This window comes from Phyllobates terribilis, unplaced genomic scaffold, assembly GCF_046119375.1.
Source record: "Phyllobates terribilis strain yellow unplaced genomic scaffold, ASM4611937v1 Scaffold_2__4_contigs__length_985480577, whole genome shotgun sequence".
NCBI lineage: Eukaryota > Metazoa > Chordata > Amphibia > Anura > Dendrobatidae > Phyllobates > Phyllobates terribilis.
In genome coordinates this window covers 368,269,790-368,296,115 of record NW_027362762.1, presented here as the reverse complement: position 1 = coordinate 368,296,115, position 26,326 = coordinate 368,269,790, and the positions used below count along the sequence as shown (strand labels likewise).

Here is a 26,326-nt window from a genome sequence, read left to right as displayed (position 1 = left end):
TGTGTTAATTCATAGTTTTGATGCCTTCAGTATGAATGTACAATTTTCAAAGTCATGAAAATACAGAAAAATCTTTAAATGAGAAGGTGTGTCCAAACTTTTGGTCTGTACTGTATATATATATATATATATATATATATATATATATATATATATGTATACTAGCTATTGAGCCCGTTCTACGCCCGGGTGGTGAGCATTTTTATTGGTATATGGTCTCCCATGCTGGTATGTGCTGCCCCCATCCTGGTATTTGTGCTGCCCCCATCCTGGTATTTGTGCTGCCCTATCCTGGTATTGTGCTGCCCCCATCCTGTTCCCCCATCCTGTTATGTGCTGCCCTCATCCCTATTCTGGTATGCATGGCACCCCTCATCCCCAATCCTGGTATGCATGGCATCCCTCACCCCCAATCCTGGTATGCATGGCACCCCTCACCACTAATCCTGGTATGCATGGCACCCCTCACCCCCAGTCCTGTATGCGTGGCACCCCTCATCCCTAATCCTGGCATGCATGGCACCCTTCATCCTGGTATGCATGGCTCCCTCATACCCAATCCTGGCATGCATGGTACCCCATCCCTCATGACTATCCTGGTATGTATGGTACCCCTCATCCTGGTATGCATGGTACCCATCATCCCTGTCCTGGTATGCATGGCACCCCATCCCTCATCCTTGTATGCATGGTAACCCTCATCCCTATCCTGGTATACATGGCACTCCTCATCCAAATCCTGGTATGCATGGCCCCCATTGATCCCTATCCTGGTATTCATGGTACCCCTCATCCCTATCCTGGTATACATGGCACCCCTCATCCCAAATCCTGGTATGCATGGCCCCCCTCATCCCCAATATTGGTATGCATGGCACCCCTCACACCCAATCCTGGTATGCATGGCACCCCTCATCACCATTCCTGTTATGCATGGTACCCCTCACCCTAATCCTGGTATGCATGGCACCCCATCTCTCATCCTGGTATGCAAGGCCCCCTCATCCCAAATTTGATATACATGGCACCCCTCATCCCAATCCTGGTATTAATTGCACCCCTCATCCCCCAATCCTGTTATGTATGGTACCCAATCCCTCATCCTGGTATGCATGGCTTCCTCATCCCCAATCCTGGTATGCATTTTAACCCTCATCCCCAATTCTGGTATGCATGGCGCTCCTCATCCCTATACTAGTATGTATGGTACCCCTCATCCTGGTATGCATGGCACCCCATCCCTCATCCTGGTATGTATGCCACCCCTCATCCTGGTATGCATGGCACCCCATCCATCATCCTGGTATGCAAGTATGCCACATCCCTAACCTGGTATGTATGGTACCCCTCATCCTGGTATGCATGACACCCCATCCCTCATCCTGGTATGCATGGTACCCCGCATCCCTATCCTGGTATGTATGGTACCCCTCATCCTGGTATGCATGGCACCTCATCCCTCTTCCTGGTATGCATGTTACCGCACATCCCAATTCTGGTATGTGTGGCACCCCTCATCCCCCAATCCTGGACTGTCTGGTACCCAATCCCTGATCCTGGCATGCATGGCTTCCTCATCCCCAATCCTGGCATGCATGGTACCCCTCATCCTCAATCCTTGTATGCATGGCACTCCTCATCCCTATCCTGGTATGTATGGTACCCCTCATCCTGGTATGCCTGGCACTCCATCTCTCATCCTGGTATGCATGGTACCCCGCATTCCTATCCAGGTATGCATGGTACCCCTCATCCTTGCATGCATGGCACACTATCCCTCATCCTGGTATGCATGGCACCCCATCCCTCATCCTCATCCCTCATCCATGCATGGAACACTGCATCCCTATCCTGGTATGTATGGCACCCCTCATCCTGGCATGCATGGCACCCCATCCCTCATCCTCGTATGCATGGTTCCTCACATCCCTATCCTGGCATATTTGGTACCGCTCATCCTTGTATGCATGGCAACTAGAGATGAGCGTTGTTCTACTCGAACTGTTCGCCAATCTCAAATTCGAGCTGTTTTGGGCGGTGTTCGAGCCGATCGGCGAACACGAACAATTTGAGAAAAATTCGGCTGTTCGAGGTTATGTTCGATAACTGTTCGTGCACCAAAATCATAACTGGATTTTTTCTCAGTAATGATGAAAATTAATGTTAATACGCAGTTTGAGTGTACAGCGGGGCGGGGGAGGGGCAGGGGATGGATCTCTGCAGGAACAATGAAGATCTCCATTTTTTTTTCTCTTTCCCGCATTTGCAGTGGGGAGGTGCAATCTGTCAGCCTATCAGCAGCGCACACACGGAGCGAAGTGCTTTTTTTCACACAAGCAAGGGCATGTGTCATTGGCAGTGTATGTCACATGTCCTTGCCCTATAAGACCAAGCCATTTTCCCCGTCGCCACCATTTTCTCACTGCTGCAGCTGCGTGTTAGACGGCACCGCTGTTGCTGTGTGCGCTATACCTTGTTAATTTCAAGCCAATTTTCGCACAAATATACAGATAGCTTGGGAGTAGGGAATAGTTGTGATTGCAGTCCTTTTAAGGACTAGGTTACAGCATTTCCTACGACTTTTATCAGGCAGGTCTGTGCTCTTAAATAGATAGATTGTGGGAGTAAAGACTAATTGTAATTGGAGTCCTTTTCAGGACTAGGTTACATCAGTTCCTATCAGTTTTTGCCAGGCAGGTCTGTGCCAGTGCTGTGCAAGTTTTTTTCACAGCATTTGGCTGAATCTAGCAAAGCTAATCCTTTTTGGCCTATTGCAGAGTGTGTTAGTCAGTGGAGTAGCCTATCTGTGTTGCAAGATATACCACCTGTGTATAGAATACCAATTTTTTTACTGCACCTAGTGAAGTAAAATCTTTTGGGCATAGCATCATTCTATTAGTCCATCTATACTGACCTCCATCAGGTTGCAAACTGAATATAATTTTTTTCTGCATCTAGCTCTGAAAAAATATTTGGGCTTCTAGCAGTGTGTGGGACTTGGTCTATTAGTCCATCTATACTGACCTCCATCAGGTTGCAAATTAAAAATAATTTTTTTCTTCATTTAGCTCTGAAAAAATATTTGGGCTTCTAGCAGTGTGTGGGACTTGTTCTATTAGTCCTTCTATACTGACCTCCAGCAGGTTGCAAATTGAATATAATTTTTTTCTGCATCTAGCTCTGAAAAAATATTTGGGCTTCTAGCGGTGTGTGGGACTTGGTCTATTAGTCCATCTATACTGACCTCCATCAGGTTGCAAATTAAAAATAATTTTTTTCTGCATCTAGCTCTGAAAAAATATTTGGGCTTCTAGCAGTGTGTGGGACTTGGTCTATTAGTCCATCTATACTGACCTCCATCAGGTTGCAAATTAAAAATAATTTTTTTCTTCATTTATCTCTGAAAAAATATTTGGGCTTCTAGCAGCGTGTGGGACTTGTTCTATTAGTCCATCTATACTGACCTCCATCAGGTTGCAAATTAAAAATAATTTTTTTCTGCATCTAGCTCTGAAAAAATATTTGGGCTTCTAGCAGTGTGTGGGACTTGGTCTATTAGTCCATCTATACTGACCTCCATCAGGTTGCAAATTAAAAATATTTTTTTTCTGCATCTAGCTCTGAAAAAATATTTGGGCTTCTAGCAGTGTGTGGGACTTGGTCTATTAGTCCATCTATACTGACCTCCATCAGGTTGCAAATTAAAAATAATTTTTTTCTTCATTTATCTCTGAAAAAATATTTGGGCTTCTAGCAGCGTGTGGGACTTGTTCTATTAGTCCATCTATACTGACCTCCATCAGGTTGCAAATTAAAAATAATTTTTTTCTGCATCTAGCTCTGAAAAAATATTTGGGCTTCTAGCAGTGTGTGGGACTTGGTCTATTAGTCCATCTATACTGACCTCCATCAGGTTGCAAATTAAAAATAATTTTTTTCTGCATCTAGCTCTGAAAAAATATTTGGGCTTCTAGCAGTGTGTGGGACTTGGTCTATTAGTCCATCTATACTGACCTCCATCAGGTTGCAAATTGAATATAAAAATTTTCTGCATCTAGCTCTGAAAAAATATTTGGGCTTCTAGCGGTGTGTGGGACTTGGTCTATTAGTCCATCTATACTGACCTCCATCAGGTTGCAAATTAAAAATAATTTTTTTCTGCATCTAGCTCTGAAAAAATATTTGGGCTTCTAGCAGTGTGTGGGACTTGGTCTATTAGTCCATCTATACTGACCTCCATCAGGTTGCAAATTAAAAATAATTTTTTTCTTCATTTAGCTCTGAAAAAATATTTGGGCTTCTAGCAGTGTGTGGGACTTGTTCTATTAGTCCTTCTATACTGACCTCCAGCAGGTTGCAAATTGAATATAATTTTTTTCTGCATCTAGCTCTGAAAAAATATTTGGGCTTCTAGCGGTGTGTGGGACTTGGTCTATTAGTCCATCTATACTGACCTCCATCAGGTTGCAAATTAAAAATAATTTTTTTCTGCATCTAGCTCTGAAAAAATATTTGGGCTTCTAGCAGTGTGTGGGACTTGGTCTATTAGTCCATCTATACTGACCTCCATCAGGTTGCAAATTTAAAATAATTTTTTTCTTCATTTATCTCTGAAAAAATATTTGGGCTTCTAGCAGCGTGTGGGACTTGTTCTATTAGTCCATCTATACTGACCTCCATCAGGTTGCAAATTAAAAATAATTTTTTTCTGCATCTAGCTCTGAAAAAATATTTGGGCTTCTAGCAGTGTGTGGGACTTGGTCTATTAGTCCATCTATACTGACCTCCATCAGGTTGCAAATTAAAAATAATTTTTTTCTTCATTTATCTCTGAAAAAATATTTGGGCTTCTAGCAGCGTGTGGGACTTGTTCTATTAGTCCATCTATACTGACCTCCATCAGGTTGCAAATTAAAAATAATTTTTTTCTGCATCTAGCTCTGAAAAAATATTTGGGCTTCTAGCAGTGTGTGGGACTTGGTCTATTAGTCCATCTATACTGACCTCCATCAGGTTGCAAATTAAAAATAATTTTTTTCTGCATCTAGCTCTGAAAAAATATTTGGGCTTCTAGCAGTGTGTGGGACTTGGTCTATTAGTCCATCTATACTGACCTCCATCAGGTTGCAAATTAAAAATAATTTTTTTCTGCATCTAGCTCTGAAAAAATATTTGGGCTTCTAGCAGTATGTGGGACTTGGTCTATTAGTCCATCTATACTGACCTCCATCAGGTTGCAAATTGAATAAAAAAATTTTCTGCATCTAGCTCTGAAAAAATATTTGGGCTTCTAGCGGTGTGTGGGACTTGGTCTATTAGTCCATCTATACTGACCTCCATCAGGTTGCAAATTAAAAATAATTTTTTTCTGCATCTAACCCAGCCAATAGTTTTGGCCTAATACCACAGTTTGGCCACTCAGCTCTGCTCGGTTACCATCCATTGTTTTTTTGTGCAAACAACTCCAGAGTTGTGAATTAGTTAACCACCAAAATGAGTGGAAAAAGGCCTGCTGCTGGTGGAAAGGGGAATAGGCGTGTTGCGAAGGGGAAAAAAGGTTGTGTCCGTGGGGTAGGTGCAGAAGAAAGACCATCTTCCAGCCAAACTAAAATGTCTACTTCTTTTAGCGGACAATGTGATAAGATCCCTTTCTTACGGCCACGCCAATCGCTACAAATTCCAGATGAGGCACAAAAACAGCAGGTGCTTCAACGGATATCAAGTGCTCCTTTAAGTGGGCTCTCCTCCACATCAACTTCAACATCACAAATACTCCAGTCCTCAAAGGTGTCACCCAAATCGCACTTGCTTCCTCACAGCTCCCAAATCTCCAGCTGCCCGTCTGAGTATGAGGTAGAACAGATGGTTGAGTCTGCAGAGCTGTTTACTCATACTATAGCCTGGGAATCAGAGGTCGACTCCAGCGCTTCTGTGAATCCAGACGAGGAAATGATCTGCACTGATGCCCAGAATCTTTATGAGTCGGATCCAGGACCAGACGCAGAAGGTTCTGACCATAATGTAGACCCTCATTCCCAAACTGTAACTCCTGTTGGTGGAGACAATGAGGAAGACGATGATAAGACTCAAATACCTGATTGGAGCGACAACTTTAGTTTTTTGTCAGGGCAGGAACAGGTTGGCTCTGAGGACGACGGGTGTGATAACGCACAGGGTGATGATGATGAGGTCGGAGATCCCACTTACTGTCAACCCACAGTCAGCCAAGAGATGAGGTCAGCAGAGGAGGTGGAGGAAGATGCTAGTGACGACGAGGTCAGGTTGCGCCTTCCTGGACAGAGACGTAGTACTGGAAGCACGTCAACAACTGCATCCTCAAACACAACTCTGCCTCTCACCACAAGTCGTGGTGGCTCTTCAGGTCGCATGGGTGCTAAGCCTTGCATAGCCTGGGCATTTTTTCAGATCGATAAAGATGACCCAACTCGTGTTATCTGTAACATTTGTCAGCAAAAGCTAAGTAGAGGCCAAAAAATACATAGTTTGAGTACTTCATGCATGAACCGGCACATGGACATGAAGCATAAGTTGCAGTGGGAAGCTCAGTGTGCTACAATGCGGTCTAGCCGGCCGGGCCAACCACCGTCTGCCATATCTTGTGCATCCGCGGCCTCTTCATCCTCTGTGACTGGGGGGACAGCAGTCACACCTGTTTTGGGGTGCAGACCTGCCACCTCTTTACCCGCAACAGCCAGCGTGATTGGCAGGTCATCATTTTCTTTGGAGGTGGTAACACCAGCTGGTCTTGAGCGCTGTCCGACATCGATAGCACCACCTTTGGATCAAGGCAACCTAACATGTCCGCCTGCATCTTCCTCACAGACCGGCAGTTTGCCGGGGACACCCTTATCAACCCCGTCTAAGCACAATAGCCAGCCCTCGGTCCCTCAGATGTGGACAAGTAAAAGACCATTTCCTCCTAGCCATGAGAAAGCTAAGAGGTTGAATTTCACCATCTGCAAGCTCTTGGCTACAGAAATGCTGCCTTTCCGCCTGGTGGACACAGAGGATTTTCGAGACCTTATGTCCGTCGCAGTGCCCCAGTACCAGATGCCCAGTCGGCACTACTTCTCAAAGAAAGGTGTGCCTGCGCTCCACCAGCATGTCGCACACAACATCACCGCTTCTTTGAGAAACTCTGTGTGTGACAGGGTGCATTTCACCACAGACACTTGGACGAGTAGGCATGGACAGGGGCGTTACATGTCGCTGACTGGGCACTGGGTAACTATGGTGACAGCAGGACAAGGGGCTGCTGTCCAAGTCTTGCCGTCCCCACGAGTTGTGCGTCAATCCTCTTTATGTCAAAGTTCCTCCACTGCTTCTGCCTCCTCAACCTCCTCTCGGTCTTCCACCTGCACCCAAAGCCTGTCTGGTCATGCCACAAGCTTTCTAACTGCGCAGAAGGGATCCTGCACACCTCCTTACTATGCTGGCAGTAGGGTTCAACGTCATCAGGCGGTTTTTACATTGAAATGTCTTGGAAATGTGAGTCACACAGCTGAGGAGTTGTGGTCAGCTCTGGAGAACCAATTTCATGAATGGTTGTCTCCACTGGACCTGAAACCAGGGAAGGCCGTGTGCGACAATGCTGCAAACCTGGGTGCGGCCCTTCGCCGGGGCAATGTCACACACGTGCCTTGTATGGCTCACGTGTTGAACCTGGTTGTCCAGCAATTTTTAGCCCACTATCCCAGACTAGATGGCCTTCTGCAGAGGGCACGGTCGCTGTGTGCTCACTTCCGCCGTTCGCATCCCGCAGCTCAGCGACTTACATCTCTACAGAAGTCGTTGGGCCTGCCACTTCACCGGCTAAAATGCGATGTGCCTACCCGGTGGAATTCAACTCTGCACATGTTGCAGCGACTGTGGCAGCACCGACAAGCCCTGGTGCAATACGTTCTGACGTATAGCCTGGGCCAACGAGATTCAGAGGTGGGGCAAATCAAGCTGGAGGAGTGGTCTCAGATCAGGGACCTATGCACCCTTCTGCACAGTTTTGAAATGGCGACGAAGATGTTTAGTGCTGATGATGCCATTATCAGCATGACTATTCCGGTGATTTACATGCTGGAGCACATGTTAAACAGAATTCGGAGTCAGGTGGTGGCACAAGAGGAGGTGGAGGAAGTAGAGGAGGAGGAGTTGTATGCGGAAGGGCTAACATCTGCAAGGTCCAGACGGTCGGCAGCACCAAGGCGGCAGGCATGTGAGGATGGGGGAGATGATTTTACCAGGGCGCATGGTAGCAGCCAAACTAGTGAGGAAGGTGCAGGAGCCCAGGAAGAAGTGGAGGACGAACTGATGGAAGACTCATCAGATGAGGGAGACCTTGATCACATTTCTGTTGTGCGAGGTTGGGGGGAGAGGACAGAGGAAGGAAGCATGATTGCTACCTCGCCACCAACACAACAGGGACTTGGTGCTCCTGGATGCGCAACACACATGAGTGCCTTCTTGCTGCACTACCTGCAACATGACCCTCGAATTGTGAGAATTAGAAATAATCCTGACTACTGGGTTGCCACACTGTTAGATCCCCGGTACAAAAGTAAATTTGCAGAAATTATTCCTGCCATAGAAAGGGATGCACGCATGCAGGAGTATCAGCAGAGACTGTTGCAGAATCTTACATGTGCTTTTCCACAAAATACCAGTGGTGCACGTAGTGAATCTCACAGTTCCAACTTGCCAACCGTGGGACCGTCAAGTGTTCAGCACTCAAACCGTAACAGAACCACAGTATCTGCTGGTAACATCAATTTTGCGGAATCATTTCACCACTTTTTTAGCCCATCCTTTGCAAGGCCACAGGAGACAAGAAGTCTGACACATAGTCAACGCCTAGAGACGATGGTACAGGAGTATCTCCAAGTAAACATTGAAGCCACGACTGTGTCACTGGACCCTTGCTCTTTTTGGGCTTCCAATCTGGATAAATGGCCGGAGCTAGCCACTTACGCCTTGGAGATCTTGTCATGCCCCGCAGCCAGCGTTCTGTCTGAACGTGTGTTCAGCGCTGCTGGTGGTGTGCTGACAGATAAGCGCACGCGGCTCTCCACTGATAATGTAGACAGACTCACGTTCATAAAGATGAACAAATCATGGATCCGAAACGACTTTTCTTCCCCTGTGTCATCCTGGGGAGAGTAAAAGCTTGATGATTGGTTAAAATCACCCTACCAACCGTTTTAAGCTTTCAAATTACTAATCATGTTTATCTGTATCTTGACTGGAAAATAATTTGGGCTTTGTAGCAGTGTGCAGCACTGATCCTATTAGGCCATCTATAATAAGCTTCACCAGATTTAAAATTAAAAATAATTTTTAGCTGCATCTAGCCCGGAAAATAATTTTGGGGCTCCGAGATGCGCAAGACACATAAGTGCCTTCTTGCTGCACTACCTGCAGCATGACCCTCATATTGTCAGAATTCGAAGTAATCATGACTACTGGGTTGCCACACTCTTAGATCCCCCAAACTTTTCGATCAACCTTTTCATTTTAATAAAGACCAAAAAAATGGTCATTTTTGAAATTATAAGCATTAGCAGGTTGTTAGAAACTGAAATCAAACAGTTTTCAACTCAAAACTTTATTCTAGGTGATGTTACATTTTCACATAGGACCCCTTGTTCGAAAGGAGCTTCTGAACTCTCTCGTCCATTGAATTTGTCAGGTTTTGGATGGTTTCTGCTTCAATTGTTTTGCATGAGGACAGAATACCCTCCCAGAGCTGTTGCTTAGATGTGAACTGCCTCCCGCCATCATAGACACTCCTTTTAATGATGCTCCAAAGGTTCTGAATGGGGTAGAGGTCAGGGGAGCATGGGGGTCACACCAGATGTTTTATGTGCAGCATGAGATGGTGCATTATCATGCAGAAAAATGATCTTGCTGTGAAATACACGGTTCTTCTTCTTGAACCATGGCAGGAAGTGCTGTTTGAGAAAATCCACATACATTATGGAGTTCATCTTTAGCGCCTTCAGGGATCCTAAAGGGGCCGACAATCTCTCTCCCCATGATTCCAGCCCAAAACATTACTCCACCTCCTCCTTGTTGGCGCTGTAGCCGTGTTTGCGTGGGGTGTCCATCAACCAGCCATCCTCCACTCCATTCATCTGGACCATCGAGCGCTGCACGGCACTCATCCGTGAACAAAACAGTTTTGAAATCAGTCTTCATGTAATGTTTGGCCCACTGGAGCCGTTTCTGCTTGTGTGAAGTGGATAGAGGAGGTCGACAGGATGGCATATGCACAGCTGCAAACCTCTGAAGGACCCTGCATCTTGTTGTTCGGGGGACGTTGGAGGCACAAGCAGCTTCAAAAACTTGTCTGCTGCTATGACAAGGCTTTTTTGCCGCTGCTGTTTCAACCTGACGTAATTGCCTGTAGGAAAGAGTCCTCAATTTGCCCTTATCAGCACGCACACGTGTGTACTGTGAATCAGCTACATACTTCTTGATTGCCAAGACACTTCATCCTGATCATCGCACAATGTTGATTGTAGTCATGCCTTGACCTAAACACTCCACAATTTGTTGCTTCTCAGCAGCCGACACATCCTTTTTCTTTCCCATTTTGGCAGAAAATGTAGGCTGCTTAATAATGTGAGAGAGCCTTCTTAAGTAGTCTTGCCTTTCATTGGACACACCTGCCAAACTAATTAGCACAGGTGTCTGCAATTGCTTACAGTGATATAAAGAGCCCTGACACACATCACCATCAATGAGTTTAACTGACAAACAAACAAATTCTTCCCTTATCACTCCTAAACACTTTTTGCATAATAATTTGGAACGCGGTGTACATGTGCTTTTCCACAAAACACCAGTGGTTCACGTAGTGAATCTTACAGTTCTAACTTGCCAACCGTGGTCTGTATGGAATTGTTCAATAAAGGGCCCAAAATTAAGATAACATAGATGGGAGAGGTCTCTATGAATAGGAATTCCTAAGTATTTGATACCCTGTGAGGGCCAGGCAAAGGGAAAGTTGGACTGGATGGAATCCTATATGGATTTAGGGAGGGAGACATCGAGGGCCTCAGACTTCGCTGCATTGATTTTAAAATTTTACCATGTAACAAAGTGATCTATTTCAGCCATAACAGCAGGGATGGATATATGTGATTGAGTGATATATACTAGGACATCATCAGCAAATAGAGAGCACTTGTACTCGGTGCCTCCCACCTCAATCCACCTAATATTGGGGTTATGGCGAATTGATGAGAGCAGGTGCTCCGTCACTAGGATGTATAAGAGAGGGGACAGAGGACATCCCTGCCTTGTCCCATTGGTGATTGTGAAAGGTGATGAAAATGTTCTGACGCACCCCCTGGGCCTTGGGACACCCGGAGCCGGACCCTTTTTGGTGGATGCTGGTGGTTGTAGTCTTCATGGCGGCGATCCGGTTCCGTGGCTCAGGGCGGTCAAACCAGTGGCGGAACTATTTATGTGGTTTTGATGTTTAAATGTCTGACTACGCCACCCGTGGATTGCGGTCAGTGTGAACCGCCGCTACAGGGCAGACCGCTAAGGCTGGTGTTGTGGGTGCAGCAGAGCGTAGCATAACTCCCCACGGGAGGAGTATAGCCTCAGGGCAGTGTATGCGGAGGATGGGGGTGATGGTGCAGGGCAGCAGCAGTAACGACACGAAGTCAGTGATGCAGTTCAGGGCCTTTACTCACAGTTCTTATTATCCAGACCACGTCTGCAGGTAACGGCTGCCCACGTCGTACTGTGCTCACCAGGTGAGGGGCTCAGACAACTCCCAGATAACTTTGGAGCGCTTCACAGGACCCCCTTTGTGTGTCCTTTGTCTGGCCTTTCTTACCAACACTTCTGTCCGACTGCCTTGGGCCTCCTCTTGGTAAACTTGGCGCCAGTTTCCCTGACCCTATGTGGTGCCTTCCTAGCGGGTGGAGCAAGGGGCTGCGCCACATAAAATGTCAGAGCCTCCGGTTTCTAGCTGAGGGTCGATTCCTGCCTCCACTAGTTCGGGGACCGGTCTCCCCCTTTGGCCTGACCCCTCCACGCAGGTGGATTCGGGCGTGCGGTGGCGACTCGCCCGTCCGCACCCCTGGGATCCCTTCATTCCTCGTTCCTGGAGCCTTCTCCGCTCCTCTTCCTTCCTTCTCCCTCTTGCAGGCCTGGGACTCTGTTACTAGGCCCGCCTCCGGAGCAGAGCTCATGCAGAGCCCCTGCTCCCTGCCACTTCTGCTCAGACTTCTCTGCACTGAACTAAGATGGTGCCCACCTTTTATACTCCCTTCTCAATGCACCCATCAACTGCTTCCTCCCTGCTCCTGCACTGCAGGGTTCCCCTTCCTCAGTGTTCCCTCCCCCCACTCCAGCCAGGGACAGGGACTGTCGTGCCCATCTCAGGGGCATATTGGTCGCCCTGCCCCACGGCAATGTGGTGTAATGCATGCAGGTGTCGGGTCCTGATCCACACTCCATCCTTATCTGAGAGTGAGATATCACACCTCTGGGTGAGGTGCAATACGTCTGTAGCAACCGAGCCCTCGGTGCTACAGTTCCATTTATCTTCAGCCTAGGTGACGTATTGTGATACAGGGCCGTGATTTTGGCTATAAAAGGGTCCCCTAGACCCCTACCCCAAGCTTTTTAAGAGAATCATATATGGCGTGCCAGGAGACTCTATGGAATGCTTTCTCAGCATCCAATGAGAGTATCTACTTACAAATTTTTAACTGCATCTAGCCCAGGAAATACTTTGTGCCTAGTAGCAGTGTCTGCTAGTCAGCGGATTATCCCGGCTGTTAAGCAAGCTACACCACCTGTAGTTTGGACACTTAATTTTTTCAAAGGAAATGCTTCGGGACCACGGGATACTTAGTGAAGAGCATCAGGAGGCACCCCAAGGCATAGGGGCTGGGACTGGCACTAGGATGCCTTGCGGTGGACAGCCGAGCTCGATCCTTATAAAAGCTTTTTAACTGCAGCAGCTTTAGTGGACGCTACTGGAGCTGGAATTACGCGGCTGCTGGCATGAGACTTGCCCTCCAATAGATCCTTGTAAATGGATTTAAAGTGTATTCATTTAAATTAGAGGGACAATTTAAATTAAAAAGCTTAGAGCTGCCTCCACCACAGGGGGGCTCTCTCGACCCACCAGCGGACAGGCACCAGTATTGGGAGAGGGGGGCTGGCCGTCAGGGTTCACCGCGGCTCTGGCACAAACCCGGCGACACGGAGGTGGCACGGGCAGGAGCGGACTGGCCGTCTCGGCTTCTCACTTTTTGGATTTTAGAAGGGCATGACATGCCTATATCTGTGTCTCCCCCTCCTTTTACTCCTCCACCTCTTTTCTTTTCGCATGACTATATGTACTTGTCACTTTTCCATGTGTTAGTTGTGTCTTCTGAGCAGTTTGTCAGCTTTTGGACACCTTTGAAGGTGTTTTCTATGTGTTTCTATGTGTTTTTGTTTGCCTGCCATTGGTTTTAACGGTGTTCGAAGGTGTTCGACGAACAGTTCGACGAACAGTTCGGCGAACACACGGGTGTTCGACGAACCGAACCGAACTCGAACACTACGGGGGTGGCTCAACACTAATGGCAACCCATCCCTCATCATGTTATGCATGGTATGCCGCATCCCTATCCTGGTATGTATGGTACCCCTCATCCTGGTATGCATGGCACCCCATCCCTCATCCTGGTATGCATGGTACCCTGCATCCCTATCCTGGTACGTATGGTACCCCTCATCCTGGTATGCATGGCACCCCATCCCTCATCCTGGTATGCATGGTACCCCGCATCCCTATTCTGGTATGTATGGTTCCCCTCATCCTGGTATACATGGCACCCCTCATCCCAATTCTGGTATGTGTGGCCTCCTCATCCCTCTATCCTGGTATGCATGGCACTCCATCCCTCATCCTGATATGTGTGGTACCCCGCATTCCTATCCTGGTATACATGGCACCCCTCATCCCTATTCTGGTATGTATGGCACCCCTCATCCCCCAATCCTGGTATGTATGGTGTCCTCATCCCTCAATCCTGATATTATGGCACCCAACCCCTCATCCTGGTTTGCATGGCTCCTTCATCCCCAATCCTGGTATATATGGCCCCATCATCCTTATCCTGGTATGTATGGTACTCCTCATCCCCCAATCCTGATATTCATGGCACCACATATTCCTATTCTGGTATGCATGGTACCCCTCATACTGGTATGCATGGCACCCCATCCATCATCCTGGTATGCATGGTACCCTAGATTACTATCATGGTATGCATGGCCCCCCTCACCTCCCAATCCTGGTATGCATGGTCCCCTTACCCCCCAATTCTGGTATACATGGTACCCCTAATCCATCCCCCAATCCTGGTATGCATGATCCCCTCACCCCCAATCCTGGTATGCACGGCCCCCTTATCCCACAATCCTGATATGCATGGTACCCCTTATCCCCAATCCTGGTATGCATGGCATCAGATATTCCTATTTTGGTATGCATGGTATCCCTCATCCCTATTCTGGTATGCATGGTACTCCTCATCCCCAGTGCTGGTATGCATGGCACCCCTCATCCTCAATGCTGGTATGCATGGCACCCCTCACCCTTCAATCCAGGTATGCATGGCACCCCTCATCCCCAAACCTGGTATGCATGGTAATCCTCATCCCCCAATCCTGGTATGCATGGTCCCCTCACCCCCAATCCTGGTATGCATGGTACCACTCATCCCCCAATCCTGGTATACATGGCACCTCTCTTCCCCCAATCCTGGTATTCATGGTCCCCTCACCCCCAATCATGGTATGCATGGTCCCCTCACCCCTCAATCCTGGTATGTATGTATTGTATCCCTCATCCCTCAATCCTGGTATGTGTGGCCCCCTCATCCTCCAATACTTGTATGTGTGGCCCCCTCATCCCCCAATCCTGGTATGTGTGGCCCCTTTACCCCCCAATCCTGGTATGTGTGACCCCCTCATTCCTTTCACGCTACACACATACAAAAAAAACACTTATACTCACCTTTCTTCCCTGTGCTCCAGTGCTGTGGTGTCCTGTTCTGCCGGCGGCCGGGGGAGGAGTGTGGCACCGGATTGTGCGGGTGCCCATACTGTACTGTCCGGCACCATTTTGCTGAAGACACATTGCAAATGTGTCTTCAGTAAAATGGCGCTGGATAGCGCTATGTGCATGGGCCGATTCTGACGCCTTCACTCCTGCACCGGTCTCTGGCGAGAAGAGAAGCACTGTGGCAATGCTCCTCCTGGTCAGGTAAGTATGTAAGTATGGCGCCAGAGATTGCGGTATGCGTTCAGTGCCTACGCATACCGTGATCTCCAGCACCATATACACTCCTCTTACCTGTAACGGCTCCATGCGTTCTTCTGTCTAGAGCCAGACTGCACAGGCGTGTCACGCTTGCACAGTCTATAGAGGCTTCAGACAAAGGGACACTTGTACGATAATATTATAGATATATATATATAAATATATATATATATAAATACTCATTTTAAAAATTACAAAAAGGAGATTTGTGTTCTCAGATAACTTTGACCAAGGTTTCAAACCTTATTTAGCCTGTCAGGGTTATGGCTTGTTCAGCATCATCGTTAAGAAAGTCCAGGTGATGGGAATTTAGCTTTATAAAAACCCACCCTACTCAAACTTTGTGCCAAAAAACAGCAGCCATAGGTTTTTGCAAGCAACTCCCTCGCACTCTGAAAATCACAATGGTGGAGGCCCACAAAGCAGGAGAAGGCCATAAGAAGATATCAAAGCGTTTTCAAGATGCCATTTCTTCAGCCCGAAATATAATTAATGGCAGATAACAGGAACAGTAGAGGTCAAGATAAGGTCTGGAAAACCAAGCAAAATGTCAGTGAGAGCTGCACTTAGATTTGCTAGAGAAGCAAATCAGACCCCCTGCTCGACTGCAAAAGACCTTCAGAAAGATTTAGAAGACTCTGGAGATGTGGTACATTGTTCTACTGTTCAGAGACACCTGCACAAATATGGCCTTCATGGAAGAGTCATCAGAAGAAAATCTCTCCTGCATCCTCACCATAAAATTCATTGTCAGAAGTATGCAAAAGACCATCTAAACAAGCCTGATGCATTTTGGAAACAAGTCCTGTGGACCGATTAGTTTAAAAAAGAACTCTTTGGCCACAATGATCAAAGGTATGTGTGGAGAAAAAAAGGCACAGAGTTTCGGGAAAAGAACATCTCTCCAACCATTAAGCATGGGGGTAGATCAATCAAGCATTGGGGTTCTGTTGCAGCCAATGACAGAGGGAACATTTCATGGGTAGAGAGAAGAATGGATTCAATAAAATTTCAACAAATTCTTGATGCAAACATAACACCATCGGTAAAAAAGCTGAAGTTGAAAAGAGGATGGCTTCTACAAATGGCTAATGATCCAAACACACACGTCAAAATCCACAATAGACTACCTCAAAAGATGCAAGCTTAAGGTTTTACAATAACCCTCACAGTCCCCTGATCTGAACTTCATTGAAAATCTGTGGCTAGACCTCAAAATAGCAGTGCATGCAAGACGACCCAGGAATCTCATAGAACTGGAAGAATTTTCCAAGGAAGAATGGAAGAAAATCCTTCAAACAAGAATTGAAAGACTCTTGGCTGGCTACTAAAAGCATTTAATACTTTCAAAAGGAGGTGCTACTAGGTGCAAACCATGCAGGGTGCCCATATTTTTGCATTGATCCATTTTCCTTTTTGTAATTTTTAAAATGTAAAAGCTGAAAATATTTTTTTTTTTGCCTAAAATACAAAGGAATCGTGTCATGGTGTCAGGCCTTTTAGAAATCATTTCATCTTCAACTTGCTTAACTGTTCACAATAACAGTAAGTTTGATCAGGCATGCCCAAACATTCACATGCCAGTATATTTTGGTCCAACTGATTGTAGTCATTTCTGAGCTGATGGCACTGCTAGACATCTTCTGATTTTGATGGTAAGTAAGCATAATGTGTCTTTCATTTTGCTGCACTCTTTGCTTGGGTGGGCACTACATGTGTGGTCCTAAACGTTGCCCATGTCCTGATGCATTTTCAAAAGTGCTTGAACAGCACATCTTGAAACCCCACTTAGCTTTGAAATATTTGCCTGGGAGAGAACTTACTGATTTAGAATAATTACTGTGACTTTGATATGAAACTGTCTTTGTAGCAGAGTTTGTCTGTTACTCACCCAGTTTTCAGCCTCCTGCACAGCTGTTTATATTTCAGTTAATGACTGTGTTTCAACCTACATATGAAATTGATGATCAGTATTACCTGTTTGGCAAAAGTACAGGGTGGGCCATTTATATGGATACACCTAAATAAAATGGGAATGGTTGGTGATATCAACTTGTAAATAACTCATGAAAGAATAAAATTACGATAAAACCAAGCACACCATTGTTTTTCTTATGAAATTCTCAATAAGTTTGATGTGTCACATGACCCTCTTCCCATTGAAAAAATAAAGTTGGATCCAAAATAGCCGACTTCAAAATGGCCATCATGGTCACCACCCATCTGGAAAAGTTTTCCCCCTTCCATATACTAATGTGCCACAAACAGGAAGCTGATATCACCAACCATTCCCATTTTATTTAGGTGTATCCACCCTATAGTTACTCACAGAACTGATTATAATCCTATAAAATTACTGACTTTTTCTGTGGCAAGTTTACTTAGAAGAATTGATCCTGTTTTGGAAGAAAAGGGTGGTCATAGCAAATATTGTTTTGACTTAAATTTTTCTTTTATCCATTCACTTTTGCATTTTTTTTCTGGGATTTGTAATTAACTCCATTTTCTTAGCTAATCTTCTTGCCCACCATTGATCTAGCTCCATTGTATCTTTATCTGTACAAAATGCAGGTGTCTAAATTGGTACACAAATTTTCATATATGGTTTAACTAATGATTTACATGAGGGAAAAATATGTTATCATTTGATCAACTGTAAAATGTAGTAGGTGAGCATTCACAATGTATTTTGCTGGAAAACTGAGGCATGTCAAATTTACAATGAATAGAAAGAAAAATTATCCATTGAAAGTGGTTGTCCAAAACTTTGATATGGACTATCCTTAGAAAATTCAGAACGCCTACTGCTCATCTGATACCATGGGCAGCAGATGATGGAAGATGACAGTTTATGTAGCTGGAACATTACACTTCTGTACAATTTGTAGTGTCTTTCTTACGTACTGCAGCTCTGATTGCATTCACTTTAATGGGAACTGAGCTGCACTAAGTAAGATGATAAATTGATCTCATCTTAGTCCCAAACATCCCATTAATCAATTCAAATATACTAAATGCGGAAAAGTATTGGGGCACACCTCTTAATGATTTTATTAATTTTACTCATTCAGTCTCATTGTTGCATGTGTATAAGACCCATCCTCATAGCACTGCAGTCTGCCTGTACCCACATTTGTTCAGGAGTAGATTTTTCTAAATATTTAAGTGAATGGTATTTTTAATAGGATGTCACCGTAGCAGCAGATGAGTTCTTGAAATGTATTACCTCCTAAATATTCTGTAATCAACTGTGAGCGACATTACTGGAAAGGGGAAGTGAAAAAAAACAACAAATACTCAGCCATTAAGTGGCAGACCACATAGCCTGGTCACCAAGTGCTAAGGCACATAGTGTCTACACTCTCCTGACTGAGTAACTGCAGAGTACCAAATGTCATCTGACATTAACAACAGCAGAAAATCTGTATGCTGGGAGCTTCATTGCATGAGATTTTATGGGCAAGTAGCTCCATGCAAGTCTTACATCAACAAGCACAATATCAAGCATCAGATGTAGTGGTGTAAAGCAGGCCACCACTGGTCCTGGAGATGGGGAAACATATTCTGTGGAGTGGCAAATCACACTTCTCTATCGAGCAGTCTATTGAACAAATGTGTACATCCAACTTTATATTCCAGATTGTTGGCCCCAAGCCAAGTTCCTTAAAGTGAACAGTCAACAATAATATGCAATGTGATCTGCGGGCACCAAGTTATAGAGAAGGATGAGGTGTACAGAATGATATGTGATTTTGTGAGAAAAGATTCAGTATAACCTGTGATTTATTCATTTATACATCTACTATTTCTGAGATTTCCGGTCCAGTGGGCGGTCCTATCTGTGACTGACAGTTATTTCTGTATGCACACTTATATAAAGATAGCTGTCAGTTATTGGTAGCCCCGCCAACTGGACCAAAAATCCCAGAAAGAGCAAAGGATTGAATGATGAAAATCCAGATTATACCTAATCTTTTCTCACAACACTATACATCAATCTGCTGAGCTCCCGCTGCTTTATAACATGATGCCTGCAGATTATACGGCATTTTCATGGTGACAGGTTTCCTTAAAGGCGTAGTGTGCTAACTTTCATCTGGAGGAACTTGACTGGCCTGCTCAGAACCCTGACCTCAACTGCATAATTTGGGGGTCATAGTAGCTTCTGTAGGTGTAATGTGTAGGTGTCCATATGGTGTATATGACTACAAAAAATTATCTCAAGAAACAGTTGTATAATAGATCTGAAAAAGATATATAGTCCATAAAGTTCAACCAACGGATACACTTTATTCACATTGTTTCCCTAAAGCCCATTCTTAAAGTTTCTCATATGCAAAACTTGTTGGTTAAAGCTTAGCTTACAGTTCTTATAAACATTCGGATTAACTAAATAAAGTATGTACACTGAACTCAATCAAAAGGAAAATAAGACCAGATGGTGCTGCAAATAAACCAAAACAACTGCTAAAAATGAAGACAAACCTTATGATCTTCTATCTGATGTTTTATATCTTCCAAGTCAGGGCCCAGGATTTCAGCTTCCATCTTCCTTGTCCTTGCTTCAGTTTGTGAAAGCCAGTCACTTAACTGCTGCAGTTGTTGATTCTGAAGGTCCATCAATGTTTTGTGCAAACTAAAATGAAACAATAAATTCAACATTTTAATTGTATAATTTTATTCAATGTGAAATAAACAGGAAAAAAGTCAAATGGGTGTAAAAATAATATACAACTTTCATGAGGTTTGTCAGTATAGTCTTAATATACTGTCTTCTGTTCGCTCTAGTAAGTAGAAATAAAGTGGCCCCTCTAGTTATAATATTATTTGTTTTGAGACATCTATTATAATCTGAGAAAAATGTAACTAGAATCCAAAACTCTAAGGATAACTAGTAGACAGATCTAAAGCAGTCAAGTAAGAAGGGGCACTGGAAACTGCAAAACGGAATTTCTACGCAAAGTAATTGAACCTTTTTAAGGTACTGTACAAAACATACTGTTTGCAGTGAGAATACAAAGGAGCCACCCTGACCAGGTACAGGTACTATCAATATTAGAACAATATATGTGGTTCAGATAGATAAAAGTATTGTTGATGATGGCATGGTACATTTAGCGCTGGTATAAAGCAATATAGCAAGGGTATGCCAATGTACAATTACTTACTTAAAATAGAAAAAGATGCAAATATAGTAAATGTAGTGTAAGTAGATAACTGCATAGTACATGTGGCACAGAAAGATAGTGCAGAGTGCACATACAGTAAATAGCAATGCACTACATATAGTATTAGCACATAGCAGTAACATATATAATGCACAGGAATATACCAAAACAAGGCACAGCACGGGTTCAATTTTCAATTTTTGAAATCACATACAGTTCCATGCCCATTAAAAGCTATTTTCTGAAAACTAATTAAAATGAATTACCAGTTGGAAAAAAATTATTTACTTTAACCCAAGTTGCTTCTTCCTGATTTTTCGATGTTTGCATACCAATGTTCTAAATTCAAACCATTGTGCATAACTGTGCTGTCATCTGCCATAACACCGCCTAAGGCTATGAAAGTACAGATGCTGCTCCTTCTTCTAATCCTGAGTGTGGATGAAAGTGATTGACGCTGTAAAGATGAATTTGCTGTAGAATATCTACTATGAATTTATAACGTTAGTTTTAACATTGAAAGGATTGGGAATAATAGATCACTGAGCTAAAATACATTAATAAATAAAAATGCCACTGATTTTTATGCAAGCATTTTTATTTAGTATCAATCAGGCAATATTATCTTTATTCATGCCAAAATTTTATGGGTCAAATCAGATCAATAGTTTACAAAAGTTTGGATCAAATATCAAACATTAAATGCCTGCACAGACAATAATTGAATGTTGCCTGCATATTGCTGTCATTAGAGAGCACTTAGTAGCATACAACTTAATAATAAAACATTATGCAGTAAGCATCTAAGGTTCCCCTAGTGGTGGATATATGCAAATGCAATTTTCTATCTAAAGGAGTTGAAAAGTTTCACAAAAGTGGTGCCCAAAGAATTGCATAGTGGAGAAAAAAAAGCTTGTTCTAACCCAGGGACAATCGCTGGCTCTCCACAACTGCTCTGGTCTCTGTGAATAGGCTGTAGAGCTCAACTGTTATGCTGGTGTGACACCCCTGCGTGTTCAGTCGCCGCAGTGGTGCTGCATCTCACCCAGAGGTGTGTTACCCCACTCTCAGGTAAGAATAGAGTACTACCCGGGACACACATACCCACATCCAATACAATCCACTTCAGTAGGGAAGGGCGAGATTGCTCCTAAGGGAGAGCACAGTCCGTGGTCCCTAGTGGGAGGGTGGAACTAGGTTGAGGAGGTGGGTGGAGAAAGTAGTTCAGGGGAGGACCAACAGGTAGAGTATAAGAAGGAGGGGAACCCTCTAAAAGGAGTTCAGCCAGAGAGAGTCCTGCTCAGGAGAGCAGTGTAGGAGGGTCAAGGCTCCTGGCTCCAGTGCCTGGAACAGGAGTTGAGTGGAGAAAGAGGAGTTGGGCCCAGTCAGAGAGGCCCAGGAGAGAGTGAGAGAAGAATGGAGCAGAGGGAAAGGCTCCAAAGACAGAAGGGATCCCAGGGGCATGGTGAGTGCAGGAAGCCACCCATGCGCCCCAAATTCACACGGACGTGGAGGGATCAGGCCGCAGAGAGCGGACCAGCTCCTAAACTAGTGGAGAAAAACCAGGCTCAGCTAAATAATAGGAGGCTGCCGCATTTTCAAGGTTCTGCAGCCAACAGCCACAATTACATTGCCAAAAAGGTGGCCGCATAGGGTCCAGGGGACTGCAGGTCGCCCGACAAGGCCAGAGGTCACTGACTTGGGACACTGATTGTGAGGCGCAGGGCAGGAGGGAGAGTGCCAATGCAGTGAGACGACCGGGAAAGGTACACAGAACGGGGTCTTGTTTAAGTGCTCCTGAGGTACCTGAGAGATTGCTGGATCCCTACCCGGAGGACACAGGATGACGTGGGCGGTCATTCCCGGCTGCAGCGGTGACTTGGAACTGATTTGAACTGTGAGTAAAGCCTGAAGACTGCACCCCACTGTGTCCTTGACTCATTATCTGCACCATCAAATGCATTACACCGTACCAACATCTACCTCATAAAATCACCATCTACTGCCCTGGAGCTTAGCTCTACCTGTGGAGAGCTGAACAAAATCTGCTGCGTCACCATCAGCTCCAGAGGTTCTGCACCGCAGCGGCGGCCCCATGTAGCCGCATACCATGGGTGGCGTCACGAACCTTATCTCTAAAAACTTTATTCCCCTTTTTACTTTCCCTTTTAATCAACCGCCCGGGGCCACGGACCAGGTCACTGCCACTGTCACATCCCCAGCACCAACCGGCCCGGCTACCGAGTACCCCACGGCCCCAGGGGGCGCATCACTGGTGTAAATGACTCATGCTGCTGAGCTCAGTGAGAAAAATAAGGAAACAATTCGAAATGTACAAAAAATATATTTCTGACATTTAAAAAATATCAATGACCATTATAGCCACATTTCTTTTCAATAACAGTCATAAGCCTTCCATCCATGAATCGGTTGACAATCAACTTTTTAGGCAGCACCAACCACAGCTTCCAAGACACTGATCAGAGAGGTGTACTGTTTTCCTTCATTGTAAAACTCCTGTTTAAGAAGATCCCACAAGTTCTTATTAGGATTCTGATCATTTAAGGAAGGAAAGAAGGGACAATAATATTAGTATTTCATCTTTAAGGCCTTTAATAGTCAGCAAAGCAGTGGAGTACTTTGATGTATGCGATGGATCACTGTCCGACGTAAAAATCTTGGTTTTCTTGAAAGATGTACCACTGCTTGAAGAAAGTGTCTTGTAAAAACTGGCAGTAGGTTTTGGAGTTGATTTTGAGTCCATCTAGACCTTTTCAGGTTGAAGATGGACTCAGATCCATCCCATAGCAGTACTCCAGCTTCACATTGTTGGAGTCAAAGTAGAGGTCTGTTCCAGTTACTGATCGAGCCACAGGCCCATCCATCTGATCAAAAGTCACTCTATGGTTGCTTTGCTTTTGATTCTTCTCAAAACATTGGCAATAAATGTGGTACTTTTCTTCTCAAGACAATTATTGTGACCCTGTTGACTATTTGCAACAAAACTTTTCATGGTTCTGCAGGTAACGTTACCTTTATTATTGGTTCCATGTGTGTGATTTTTGCGCTGTTAATAATTATTGTATTATGCAGGATTGCTGTTGTGAATTGCTCACACATTGTCTAGCAATATTTTTATCTGGTATTTTTAATAGATGATGTGACACTATGTCTCTATTTTCTGATACGATGCCTCATTGAGGTCAATTAGTGTACTTAATTGACCTCAAATGGACTATACACTGTATTATACGTTATATTACCAAGGTGTGCCCACTTTCTTTTTTTCCTGCATTTATATCCCCCATTCTTGTTGATTGATATTACTATTATTATTATTGTTGGTGATATTGTCCTTATATATTTTTTTAATAGTCTGTAATGAAGATATTTTTTAGCCCTTTGCAAAGAAGCTTCATATCTTTAAGTGTTCTAAACAAGTAATGCATGGGAATACAACCTGGGTATAAATGTCTTTTTAGCCCATATGAGAAGATCACTGTTATTAAAGACCCGTGAAAGATGGGGTCTCGACAGAGATTTTTCATTAATGCCTATGAGCCACTGACTACAATTATGAAAGAGATATGATGCATATAAGCATTATAGCCTTATTTTCTCAAGTAACTGAGATTTGATATGCCACAACAAAAAATATTAAATATTAGGTGTTGTAACCCCATTTAGTTTTGATCTTGTTGCCAGAGGTGTAACTATAAGGAGTGGAGAAGTAGCAGGTGCATCGAGGTCAAGTTACACCTCGTTTTGTTACCTGGAGGTTTTTGTCATGTCAAGACACAGATCCATAAAAGAATTGAGCTCACACTGTCTTGGTCATTATTATCGTGGTAGATATATACAAATGACCCATTAAAACTCTGTTTTATTAGTATGTTAATGTAATTAATGCTAAAACTAAAAGAAAAAATCCAAGCAAGATATAAAGCAATGTGGATTATAATATCATCTATGCTCTAAAGATTTACAGTTTGCTAGTTGCTCAGTGAATATGCCAGAGTGTATAAAGAGAATTTCCACGCAAAATCACTTTGCCTTAAGCTGCACTACAGAAAAGGACTAATGCTAAACTGCCACATCCTACTCAATCAACCATGAACCCAACTGACATGCCTTGTTCATCTGGGATCAGTACCCTTCAAACTAGTAACAGAGAATATATGAACCTGCCAAATTATCCAGTGGCTGACAGATTGATATAAACAGAACCCATCGTGCATGCAGGGCAACAAGGACATGTTTCAAAACCTGCTGCATATGCCCTGTTTCATTGCTGGTTTTTATATATGTTTTATATTCTGTACATACTGTATAATTATGTCTACATGTACACTTTATTCCATCATGTTCTGTTGTCTGATTACAGAAATTTCATATCCCACATATACTTAGACTATCAAGCGGTGAATTTAAGTAGGACAATCTAGAGCTGGTAAGAAACTCTTAATGCATGATGCATATGAAATACAAAGTCACACAAAACTACTCAGTATTTGAATGTAACTATTGATTACAATAGCTTCTTTCTCAGGGATAATGGGTTTGGTATATGATCCCTATTTTCTCATTCAATGATTAACAGTTGTCAGACAATAATTTTAGCATTATCTACCTTATATGATGATATGACCTCCATGTGCCCTTATCTCACCTCAACATCACTGAATCTGTCTGGGATTATGTGAAGAAATAAAAGAATTTGTACAAGCCGACATCCACAGAAGATCTGCGGTTAGTCCTCCAAGATGTCTGGGACAACATCCCTGCAGAATTCGTTCAAAAACTGTGTGCAAGTGTACCTATAAGAATTCATCCTGTTTTGAAGGCAAAGGGTGGTTGTTACAGCAGATATTGATTTCATTTAGATTTCTCTTTTGTTCATTCACTTTCCTTAATGTTAATTAATAAAAATAAACTATTAACACTTCTTTTTCTAAAGCATTATTATTTTGCAGTATTTTTCCATACCTTCCTAAAACGTTTGCACAATGCTATATATGTTTATCTGAGTTAGCAAAGGCTCTATTGACAATAAGTGAGTAGCATTTTAAAATACTTCTGAGGAAGAGTGTCGGATGTTGAGAAACCTTCTTGTGGTCAGGCGTCAGGACTGAGCATTACACTTGGAGCCCAGATGAGAATTGACGAGACAGGATAACAGCTCATCACAGGAGGCACTTTACTTTAAACATTTCAGTATAACTATTATTGTTTTTTTACATAATTGTTCATTTCTTCCAGTTTCCCATGGTCCTCCAAAACTTGCACCACTCTCACATGCACCTAGGCCTCCCAAGCCACTTCAGTGTACACCGGGCTCACGTCGTCTCTTGTGGCAGTCTAGCATTCCAGCCCTCTTTCTCTCTTTTTTTAACTCAATCTTCCAACTTCTCAGTGAAACTCAATCTCATTGCAGATATCTCACACCAATGCTCATTGCTGTAGTTGCTGCTAATTCAGTGGTGCTGCAGGATCAATGAATCAGCTGTAGGTAATTACTGGAAGGTTCACGACTAAGACTGTCTATAGAAGAGTGATAGTCGCCACCAGACAGAGGTTGTCCATGTAAATATTTCAGTATTTTTGCGTAACTCTTTGACTTCAGACACCTACAAGGATGGTTCAGTGATATATAAGCGTGGTTGACCTCAATCTGGTTTACTCAATGTAAAGGAGAAAAGAAATGATTTCCATCTCTCACAGAGGGTTCAAGCTTAAAGGGGTTCTTCAAGCTTGTGATAAAAGCCTGCAGTCATTCTTTGTGAATGCAGACTTTCAAATCCCT

The 26,326-nt window shown here is 44.0% G+C and overlaps 1 protein-coding gene across 11 annotated transcripts in view; it reads right to left on the bottom strand.

The window, feature by feature from the left end:
• Window positions 1–26,326, bottom strand: part of DMD (dystrophin) — a 3,940,859-nt gene that overhangs the window by 2,457,493 nt on the left and 1,457,040 nt on the right. For all 11 annotated transcript variants that reach the window (XM_073664716.1, XM_073664719.1, XM_073664714.1 and 8 more), the window contains one exon: window positions 19,841–19,991. In XM_073664716.1, the coding sequence (XP_073520817.1) occupies window positions 19,841–19,991 (151 nt within the window). The remainder of the gene's footprint in view (window positions 1–19,840; window positions 19,992–26,326) is intronic.